Source organism: Populus euphratica, unplaced genomic scaffold, assembly GCF_000495115.2.
Source record: "Populus euphratica unplaced genomic scaffold, PopEup_1.0 scaffold25.1, whole genome shotgun sequence".
Lineage (NCBI taxonomy): Eukaryota > Viridiplantae > Streptophyta > Magnoliopsida > Malpighiales > Salicaceae > Populus > Populus euphratica.
The window spans coordinates 1,955,817-1,967,816 of record NW_011499851.1 but is presented as its reverse complement, the minus strand read 5'-3'; the positions used below and the strand labels follow the sequence as shown (position 1 = coordinate 1,967,816).

Here is a 12,000-nt window from a genome sequence, read left to right as displayed (position 1 = left end):
TAAAAATAAAAATATATATTATTTTAATATATTTTCAAATCAAATAATAATTTAAAAAATAATTTGAATTATTCACTTCCTGACATTAGACACTTTGCTGTCAAGTGACCTGACTTGAGCACTACTAAAGCAATTCTAAATGATAATCCTTGCTGTCAAATGACATGACTTGAGCACTCCTAAGATTGGATGCAAAGTCATATCGAAATGTAATAAATACAATTACAAAGTTACATATCAACTGAAACTCACACTGTAAACTACGGAGTCTTTTTTTTACAACTGAAGACCTTTTTTTGCCAAAGCATGACTTCATTGCAAAGTTGGAGTAGGGAATTTTCCCATTAATGAAGGCAGGAGTGTATCTGCACTCATTCAGAAATAGTTTCATACCAGCAGTTCTGGTGATGGTTAAATTCGGCAGAACTTACTTTTCAACAGCAAACTGACTCGTCAATTTTATAATCGTATGTAGAAAATTGTTTGCAAATTGTGCAGGCTCGTGCTTAAGCAAGATCAAGGATGGTCTAGCATTGATAATCGACCATGAGATGAGAGTATCACATAACCGGCACTAAAACAAATGAGCTATACGTTTAGCATAATCTATCTCCTCGCGATAAAAACCACAATTACTGTGCAACGAAAGTTTGGAAAAGCTATCCATGTAATGGACAGGCACAAATCTAGACCTCCAAACATCGTTCTGAACACCAGGTAAATGCCCCAAAGGGGTCGAGGAAATCCTCAAGCATGGAACATTTTCAATATATACCTAGACAAGACACAGTGCAAGGAGATAAAGGGATGGTTACTCTCCGTCAATAATCACCTGCTGAGAGGGTTGGGGGGCACTTCTGGCATCCTGCTCCGAAGCACTGGCAAGACCTTGTAGCATTCTCAAAATCTCAGAAGTGTCTTCCAAGTAGTACTTGGCCTTGCTGGGTTTTCGGCCAACAGTGCATGCAAACACTTCAGCAACTGGGGAAAGAGAGGAGCCAGATCTTGCACTCAATATCACCTCAAACATGTCCTCATCAGACTGGTCATCCCCAACGCAGAGAACAAAGTCAGGAAGCTTTCCCTTCAGTTTCATTGTATCTAGGAGGCGTTCTGCCACAAGACCTTTTCTAACACCCTGTCAAGTGGGTAACAAACATGAGATACAATAGCAAAGCTGAAACGCATGTTTTGTTGGTACTGCATTTTAGAAGATCTTCTCCACAAAAGGAAATAAAGAAATGAATATACAAAATTTCCATAGCTGATAGGCATTCATGGAGAATAACTGGCCAAATACTTCAGGATCCATGAGAAAATTAATCAAAGAACTGAGGATGATACATTTTTCTGCGACACTAATTTTCATAACAAGCCTGTTGGAGATAATTAATTGTCCAAGTTCCAGAAAAAATAGAGGCAGTTGATTGTCTTTCCATTACAAGAGATGACTGTTCCCAGGATTCTAGCATGCTCTTTTATGGAAGCATGGTTGAACAAGTTGCCTAAACGCTAGAGACTCTTTTATTTCGAAGGCCTAACAATCTGTAATTAAAAAGATTTGAAGATAGCATGGTATATTTGTGAGTTAAAGAGGGTACAGCACCCAAATCTGCAGTTGGTTTCTAGGCACCAAGGAACATACAACTTTTTTCTAATTAATAAGCAAATATCAATAGAATGTAAGAATCACAAGAATAGATACAGGAACAGAGCAGCACTAACCTGGGGTTTAACTTCTACAGTGTGTTGACCGCTCTTGACAGTAACTGGCTCATTGACAAGAACACTTTCCAGGTGATCTAGAAGCTCCTTAGCCTGGCACGAACCAAAATCTGGATCTGCGTGCTGGTAATTCCAAGCAAGTGAACTCTCTTTCGTCTCAATGGCAGAACCATCAGTTGTTTCAGTGTATAGTTTCATTACTGGCTCAGCAATACGTTTCCAATCAAAATCTGGTACGGATACACATGTTTCCCATTCTGCATCATGATTGGTCCTGTAGCCAAAAGCTGAGCTCAAATGGGAGAGTGAAGAAAGAACTAAGCTTCTTTTGCATGGATTAGTCTAAATTAAAATAATCATAGTAGATAGCTCAAATTTACTTTGTTGACCTAAAGACAGAATAAACCAAAGGAGAGCAGGGAGCTTTCAAAATGTGGCAAGATCTTGTAAATGCTAGCATTAGTTGCCCTTGCTCTGTCTGTTACCCAATCGAGATAGCCCGTCCATGGCTAAACTCACAGGTAATTAAATTTAGTTTTCTTTTTTATTCGTGATAAATCCATAGTGCAGCAAAGGGGATGAGCCTAATCACCCCTCAAAAAATTAAACATGCACATCTGTTGAATACTTCGGTCAATATAAATTATCTTCCAGTCAAACAGTCACAAATACCTCATTCCTAGGTCGTGAAGATGTTTCTAACAGTCTATCACAATCTAGGAATTGTCGTCACTAACAGAAGCTCACTTATGATAGCAAGGATGGCTAGAGTGGTTTAGATACCTAAGCCGAATAATATAACTTGCATGTCATCTTTTGAATCTCATGCATTATCCTTGGATTAAAAGGTCCTATATGAGGGTTTCTAGAATGTGGATAAGTTGTAAATAAACATTACATTTTAGCCAATGCTGAAATTCACAGCACAACAACAGTGCTGTTACTTTCAGCAATGTCAAAGGCCATCAAGCTGTTGTTCCATAATGATGGATATAGCACAGAACAATGAGATATCACCCCTCTCACCAAAACAAGGACTCCACTGGTTGAACATGTAGAAAATGTAAGCCACATTGTCCATTTTTTCTCCTTTACATAACAAACAGCACTAGAAGAACCAAGGGTCCAAGTCAAAAATCACAATTTTAAGTGGGGAGATCAAGATCAAATTGAAGTGGAGTTAGAAAAGGCAATTTGTACCTCACGAAATAACCATGTTCTGCAGCAATGCCAAGCTTTTCACAGGAAGAAAACCATTCGGTAAGAGTCTCCCTGTCTCTCCCACTAACAAGGAAAACAACATTTTTAGGGTCTGTACACAAGCTGTTCAAGACTCCAACAGTCTCCATGTTTGGAGTCCTAATTGAACTTGGCAGCGTCATAGTACCATCATAATCCAAAAGAATCACTCGGTTCTTGGTCCTCTTATAAGCAGAAACAATATGTTCAACTGAAATTTTACTGAAATTTGGATCCAAAGCAATGACATGAAACCCTAAACCAAAACCAAATCCCCAGCACCTCCTCTTCACATGATCCCTACATGCCCTTTCAAGATCCTGCAAGAAACTATGTGCCCAATATGCAACATCATGCGTACTCACATACCTATGGTGCTTCTCATGTCGCATCTGTTTCTCTGGCTCAGGGACTACCAGGGCAGAATTCATAGCTTCAGCCACAGCATCAATATTCCATGGATTTACTCGGATTGCACCACTCAGTGATGGGGAGCATCCAATAAACTCCGAAAGAACCAGCATGCTCTTTCTTGGGGCTGATGGATCCTGTCCTAATGTCTCATCCAGCTTCTCATTTCCTTGTCGACATATGATATATTCATAGGGTATCAGATTCATCCCATCCCTCACTGCCGTAACAAGACAACACTCTGCAATTGCATAATAAGCAATGCGCTCATAAAACTGAAGTGGCCTGTCAATCAAAACCACTGGAGTATATCCTGGACTTCCAAATGTCTCATTGATCCTCCTCACTGTAGCTTTAGTTTCAGACTGGACCTCCTGCACCTCCCTTCCTCGGCCTCTTGCTGGGTTTGCAATTTGAACCAAAACAACTTCACCCCTCTTATTAGGATGTTGTGTGAGTAACTGTTCCATTGCCAAAAGTTTCAAGCTGATTCCTTTAAAGATGTCCATGTCATCAACCCCTAGCAATATAGCTTGACCCCTAAACTGGTCATGTAGCTCTGCAACTTTAGATTCTGTCTCGGGAAGATTGAGCATGGATTGGAGCTGACCAATATGAATCCCAACAGGGAGAATCTTGATACTGACTGTCCGACCAAAATACTCAAGCCCTATGTAACCTCGCTTGGATTGATAAGAAAGACCGAGCATTCTACTGCAACAAGAGAGGAAATGCCTTGCATAATCAAATGTATGAAAACCAATAAGGTCAGAGTTCAGAAGTGCTCTCAGAAGTTCATCCCTTACAGGAAGTGTTCTATATATTTCAGATGATGGGAATGGACTATGAAGGAAGAACCCAAGCTTCACCCTATTAAATATCTTCCTCAAAAATGTTGGCAAAACCATCAAATGGTAGTCATGAACCCAAACATAATCATCCTCAGGGCTAATCACTTCCTTTACTTTTTCTGCAAATATTTTGTTCACAGAAACATAAGCCTGCCAAAGGGACCTATCAAACCGGCCACCAAGATCCGGTGATAAAGGGAGCATGTAGTGAAATAAAGGCCATAGATGTTGTTTACAGAATCCATGATAAAATTTAGTAAAAAGGTCAGGAGGGATAAATGCCGGGACACATTTAAAAGTTTCAAGCAATGTTAGGGCTACATCGTCTTGCTCACTAGGTTCAATCTCTTCTTTAAGAGAACCAACATAGATAACTTCAACATCTTCTCCAAGACCATCTTTGAGTTGTAAGAGAAGTGAGTCCTCATCCCAGTTAAAGCACCACCCTCCACTGCTATCTGGACTTCGATGTGCCCGAAGGGGGAGCTGGTTCCCCACAATAATCATCCGTCGACCTAGAGAGACAGAAGAGGGGGCATCAGAGCCAACATTGTTTTCATCATCTAGATCAGTCAGTATTCCAGCAACAGTTGCCACTCGAGGAAACCTCTTCCTCTCACGACCAAAACTTGGAATTGGAGCATCACCAGAAGCAAGATCTAAGAGGTTGGAATATGACTTTGAAACCATTGCGAGGACAGATAAAGAAGTGTTGTTCTTCTCAAAGTTATGCAGAAACAAACTCTGCAAAAATAAAAATAATAATAATCTATTAACGAAATAGAATCAGCACTAAAACTGTAAAATACACACACACACACTGAAATATAATGCATAGCAATTATTCCAGAAAATGTAACCTTTTGCCTTCTTTAGAATTCCTTACTGAAGCATGTTCTCCTTAAGGAATTAAACATCTTAAGAGATTATATACCCATTACAATCCCAATATATTCACCACCAGAATAAGAAATTAAGACTCACTCTTATTATTGTTACTGTTGCCCTCTTAAAGACAGATTCCATGCTTTGCAAAAATCAAAAAATTCCAACAAAATGAATACAGACATACTTATATGCACAGGGAAACATATCAAAAACTAAAAGAAAAAACAAAACTCAACATTGATTGATCAAACTCAGAAAAGAAAAAAAAAATCTGAAAACATGAAGAGAAGTTGGATTTACTACAAACATAGGTACCCATATGTTAAAATCTGATAAAATCAACACCCGGTATTAACACAATTACCTCTAATCTCCAATACCAAAAATATCCATCAAAATCAAGACAACAAGACTGATCAACTTATATGAACACTCCGAATACATAAACCAAACCATCAATTGAAGAGCACAACTTCTAAGGGAGTTAGAGATGACCTCTTTGAGGCCATAAAGAGAACATGCATCAAAACTCAAAAACATGCAAACGGGTATGTGAGTAAATGTAACAGAAAGTAGCTGGCAATGGCATGCAACATGAAAGAGCAAAAACGCCAGAAAAGACAGTAACTTTAGTGACAGAGAAGAAGAAGATTAAAAGAACTTACCTTTCAAGCTTCAGATATACTAATAGCAACCAAAAAGATTCTTCCTCTCCCTCTCTATGTTGCGAGAGAAAGTATGGCATTAACAGACCTTATTTGGCCTTGCTTTTGCAGTTTCCACTGAAAGATTTTTGTTTTGAGATTTTTTTTTCCCTTCAGATATGAGACTACAAATGGGATGATGTCTCTATAAAAAGCATTTGATTCTCTCAAAATTATTTCCTCTCACTCATTATGTGAGTACTGGTGAGTGATAACACGATGAACAGAGAACAGTGGACTCCAACTTATTGAATTTCTTAACCATGGTTGGTTTTTCAGTTAATCATTTAATTTAATTTAATAATAATTATGTTATTAAGAGCTTAAACCCCTAAGCTTGTGTCTAGCAAACCTAACTCGTTACCTTCATCTCAGGTCATGCCAATTTGAGATGCAAGATGCCCCGTGCTAGTCACTCGCTGATGCATCCATTTTTACCAATGTTAGGAAATGTAGTGGCAGTAGCGATGTTGTTGTATTATTAGCACAAGATTTACGCACATATTCATTATGTAAATGAAACTCCTGCTTAAGAAATAATACTCTTTATCATATGGTGAAACCTAAATTATTTTTTAATTCTGTCGATGAGATGTATATTTTTTGAGATGGGAGTACGGACACGCACTATGTGCAATAATTTGTTATTATAATTATTGATACAGTTGCTCGTGTCTGCACTCTGCGTTTCATTCTGTACGTTGCTGCTGGCGCCACACAGGGTCGCAATTTGTACTGTCCCAGATATTTATCACAACCTTTACCGCCGGAAGCAAGTCGGCGTTGCAAGTCACTTGTTACACTACCCTGAAGAATTGCGCTCCTAGTCAAGGCCTATGAACAAATTTTTTTTATTATTTTTTTTATTACTCAGATGCCTTCTATGACGATAATATAGAGCTCTAGAATAGAACATGGAGACTGTAAAAACACCGGAGAACAGAAGGGAGTGAGAAGGCGGCCAAGGGTTCTTGATAGAAAGGCTTGCTCGTGTTTTACTTTAACGGAAAAAAAAAGTTTATTGAATTTACATAACTTGATTTTCTTATTAAACAAAGATAAAAATAATATTGAACAAATAGATTAAACCATGATGAGTTGGTGAAAAATAATTTATATAAATTAAAAAATTATTTCTAAAAACAAGTCCTAGCTAAACCCAGTCAAATATGATTAAAATATAAAGTTTACATCGTTTATAACCTCTTTCCTCTAAAAGATTTACTATACTAGAGGTCTAATTTCAACTCATGTAATTTTCTAACATGGAATTGAGTTAATTCGAGTTTATAAAAGTTTGTTGTTTTATATTAGTTTATAAAAGTCTATTAAGTCAGGAATTCTTTGATGTCAATTTTTTATTTACCAGCAATTAATTTTAAATGTGTTAATGTTTCATAGTGAAAAATAATTTTTTAATAAATTCTTAAGTCAAATTGTAAATGGACCCATATATAAATTTGGTCTTTGTATTTTTCAACGGCTGCAGATTGCGTAGTCGAAAGGTGGGTGCCTCCTGCTAGGAACTAGCTATTGAATCCTCGTCAAGTGTCAGTAAATGGGCCATCAGCACTTCATGATTTGTAAGCGATGCTTTTTTTTTGGCCGGTTGGAAGGTTCCACCACTTGGTACTTCTCCTCCATTGTGGAGGTTTCACTTCGTTCCCACCCCCCGAGAAGGCTCATTATGGTTCGTTGTTTAAAAAAATTATATAATGGCTGTAAAATATCAATACAACAGTACAAAAGTACTCATAATAATTAAGCTGTAAAAACGAATCCCATTGTACCGATGGACCGGCCTGAGGCATTATAAATAATATATTACAGTGGGCACCGTACAAGTGGAAAACAAAAGGTCTAGTAGCAACAGAAATGCAAGTCGAAAGCGTCCCGCAAAAATGATGTGTCCAGCCCGTAAAAAATCTGCAATATGTTGATGCCATCATCATCATCTCCCATTTTTACATTTCTACAACGCCGGAATCATTCAATTACCAAAAAAAAAAAAGAGTTCTTTTAATGGTTAACAAGGTTTTTTTTTTTTAATCTCGATTAATATACGAGCTCACCTAAAAATACCAACCTCGTAGAATAAAAAAAATCAAATTAAAAAACAATAGATACTTATTGAAATAAATAAAATACTTTCTAGTACTTATGTGAGAAGGAAAAAAAAAAGAGATATAAAAAGCAAAAAAATAGCTAATTATTCTAGTGCTTTTTGATTCTCATGCAACTATTAATTCTCTGAATCCTATCCTGTATTGAAGAAAATTAATTAACAAGATACCACATAGGAATGCTTAGATCACTGAGGTCATGCTGTTGAGATACTATTCAACAAAATAGTTTTTTTTAATTTTATTATTAGATTTTTTGAGAATTATATTTCATAATATTTTTTAATTTTTTTATATTGAATTTTATATTGGTCTCATAGGTTTAGTTTTTCTTTTTCTTGATTTTAACTTTCAAATTAGATTTGTTGGAAATTATTGGCCGTAATTCTCTTTTAATTGATTTTTATAAATTTATTATTATCTCATAATCAGCTTAATTATGAATTTAACAAATTAACTCGGATTTACTCGAGTTATTTTTTAGAAAAAATTTTCTAATTAATTATTTTTTAATTTAATTTTTAATATGGAGTTGGTTGGAAATTAAGCATCATATTTCTTTTTTTTTTTTTCTAGGAGATTATTCTAATCTTATAACCTAAGTCACGAGTTTAAGAATTATTATTATGACAAGTAATGTCAAATTTCCACAATGATTTTTTTTTCCATCGTCTAATTATTTCTTATGTAATGTGATAGCAAATTATGCTTAATAAATTATACTTTTTAAAAAAAAAAGAGCTATTATTTCTTATGAGTTGCTAGATGCTGAAATTAAAACAAAAAAGATTGAGTCAACTTGCCAAACCTGCAACTGGAGTCATGAGATCAGGATAACCTTATAGAAAGTAAATAAAAAAAATCAAGAAGCCCAATTAAAAAATATTCAATTAATAAGGACCTAAATAGAAAACAGAGTTAATTTGGGTCAACTTGTCAAACTCGCAACTCTAAAAATGAAATTAGAACAACCTCTATAGAGAAAAATAAAAGCAAATTACAAAGTCTAACTTCTAAATAACCTAATGTTTAAGGATGAAATTTAAGAAAAAATCAATTAAAAAATAGCTTAAAAAACAACTTAAGTCAACCCCTGGTAACTTGTTAAACTCGTGACCTGTGTTATGACATCGAGATAAATTCATATAAATTTTTTTAAAAAATAAAGCTTCATTTTTAATATATCTAATGTTAAATGTTGAAATTAAGGGGGGGGAATTAAATCCATGAGACTAGTACATAACTCAACAGAAAGAAAATTAAGAAAAATTATAAAGCATAATTCCTAAAACAATTTAATAATAAATGATAAAATTAAAAAAAAAAACTAAATAAATAAAAAGATTGGGTTGTTAAAAGGTAAAATTAAAAAAACAAAAAAAACACAAAACACTATTCTAATTAATAGTGTCTTTTGAGTGTGGCAATAGTACTTTAATCACGTCCTTTTATTTTTTTAAAAAAAAAGAAGAAGAAGAAGAATAGGCTCACATTCTAAAGCAAAAAAACCAAAAGAAAGAAAGAATAAAGCGCCAGAGACATATTAAAACCTTGATCAACACAGCAACATAAAAAAGATTTTGATAAAATAAATTTAACAATACTAAAAAAAGTCAACATCGAATCTAGAGGTAAGCCACATACACTGCCCAAAGGCAACAAATATACCTTATGTGCCAGATATTTTTTCATCTTCTCTATTTTAGTCCCTCATTCTAGTGTAGTTCTCCAATTCAGTATCCTAATTTATTTTGACCACAAAGCATGTTAAAAAAGAAGGGAAAAAGAAAGAAATAAAGGAGAAAATACTAAGCTCAAGTGTTGTGTTACCATATTTATTAGTATAATAACTGCTTAAACATTGGCATACATAGGTAGAATTATGACCTTTAATAAATTTGATATGATGTTGAACTAATTAATGTTTATATATGAGTTGTTAATATAACACTCATTTTCCTAGCAATGGTTATTTTTCACCCACAGGTTATCTTAAATGGTACATTTTTACTAACCCCTCCATTAGTGACACAACAAGGCACCACAACCAATAACAAGCATTAAACTTTCAACCAATGACACAGCGAGATATAATACATTACTCAACTTTCTATGTTATTACCAGGGAAAAACAATTATTTTTTATTATTACTTCACTCTTCATGAGGTAAACTGACATGAATAAAATCTGTAACTACCCTGAATCACCATATATAAAAGGATTGAAACCATTAAAGAAATTAAAATTAGTTTATTCAACAGTACTAACTAATCATACACTATTTACATTCTTCATTCTCTCTCTCTTTCTCTCTTTATTGTATGTTATTTATAACCTCGCATTTACTAACTTAAGCAAGTGAGGGTCTTCTATTATGATAGAGGACTAGTTATGCAAGAAAAACCAAGCCAAAAAATAAATGTTCATCTTCAAGCCCGGTCATCTCAACCCCAAAAGAAGTCGTGGAAAGCCTAATCCAATCTTAAGTTTTTACAATTCCATCAATAATACACACACGCAAATTAACAGTAAAAAATAATATTTTTAGTTGTATTGTATAATAATAATAATAATAATAATAATACAATATAATAAAAAATATCATTTTTAATTGTTCATTACATTGCATTTGTCTAAAATCATTGTGGGTGTAAAATCAATCACCTATCCAATGTCGAGAAATTATTTGATACAATGATGAGTACTTAAAAAAATATCAAAATAAATTATCAATAAAAATCTTAATCAACACAACATAGAATGTTGAAATTGAAATAAAAACAAAATCAATAACTAAAGAAAACTAAAAAGATTAAGGACTAGACTTGAAAGCACATTTTGTTAAAAAAAAAGGGTAGCTATTTTGTATGTTTTTTAATCTTGCTCTTTTGGTTTTAAATTTCTTCGAAACAATAAAATCATTTTTTTTTGTGAAATCAAGCACCAATTTGATGCTATATTTTTTTTTTTAATATCATGATAATCATATAAAAAATAAATTAAAATAAATTATCAACTCAAAATACAAACAAATTAACACACAATCCAATTATTAAATTGACAATACAAAAAAATCAATAATTGAAAGAAAAAAAAAGACTGATGCAAAAAAAAATTATAAATTACTATTGTAATTCAACATAATAGGTATAGATGAATAGTGATTTCCCACGCTTTTTAGTATTTTTTCCTTAATTCTTAGTTTTTTTTTATTAATATGAGTGTTTGGTTCAGCTTGCGTGTACCTCAACTAATCCCACAGGTCTTGAAATTAATAACTATGCAAGCTTTTAGTAGTCTTAATGGGACTTGAACTTGCAACTATTGAAGAGTAAATCTAAGACCTGACCAATTGAATTTATAACTATTAATTTTTTTTAGATTAACATGAAAATCTAGACTAACTTATACATACCTTAACTAATTTTATAAATTCTAAAATTACAATCATATAAGTTTCTAATAATTATAAAACTTAAATTGATAATTCTAAAAAATAAACTTATAATCTTACCTATTGACCACTATTTCTTTTTTTTTTTTTAGATTAACGTGGGTGTCCGGGCCAGCTTGCGTGCACCACGACTAATCTCACGGGCCCTAAAGTTAACGACCATGTAAGCCTCCAGTGGCTATCATATGAGCAATCAAGGACTCGAATCTGAGACCACAGAGGAAGCAAATCTCTTAGTCCCAAGTCTTTACCACTTGGTCACCACCTAGATGGTTGTTGACCACTATTTCTTAATCTCAATGGTGATAGCTAGCGTAAGAAAGCATTAAGGGAAATGGGCGGATGTAATGATGAGTACTACTGTAACTGAAGGTGCCTCTGCAATCACATTCGTGTCTTGTTATTTATAATGTGTTTACTTACGGAGCCTATCATGATTTTTATCTTGTAATATAAGTAATTAAGTTAGTGACACGTTTTTGTTTTCGTGCTAATTAAGCTGGCAAAATGAGTAAAAAGGCAGTTCATAACTGGAAACGCAAACCTTTTTTATTTTTTCACTGATCTTTCACTTCCTAGCTCCCGTTTCCCACTGGGATGATAA

General features: G+C 34.0%; 1 protein-coding gene across 2 annotated transcripts; it reads right to left on the bottom strand.

Moving 5' to 3' along the window:
• Nucleotides 1-552: 552 nt before the first annotated feature.
• LOC105121543 (alpha,alpha-trehalose-phosphate synthase [UDP-forming] 5) lies at nucleotides 553-6,046 on the bottom strand. Of its 2 annotated transcripts, none has more exons than XM_011020221.1 (4): nucleotides 5,780-6,046; nucleotides 2,926-4,970; nucleotides 1,726-1,999; nucleotides 553-1,138 (listed from the first exon to the last, which is right to left on the bottom strand). In XM_011020221.1, the coding sequence occupies exons 2-4, from the start codon at nucleotides 4,914-4,916 to the stop codon at nucleotides 812-814; spliced, it is 2,592 nt and encodes an 863-aa protein (XP_011018523.1). In that variant the 5' UTR covers nucleotides 4,917-4,970; nucleotides 5,780-6,046; the 3' UTR covers nucleotides 553-811. The 2 variants fall into 2 exon arrangements, with proteins under 2 accessions (XP_011018523.1, XP_011018524.1); XM_011020222.1 differs by lacking the exon at nucleotides 5,780-6,046 and adding an exon at nucleotides 5,479-5,643.
• Between the last annotated feature and the right edge of the window lie 5,954 nt (nucleotides 6,047-12,000).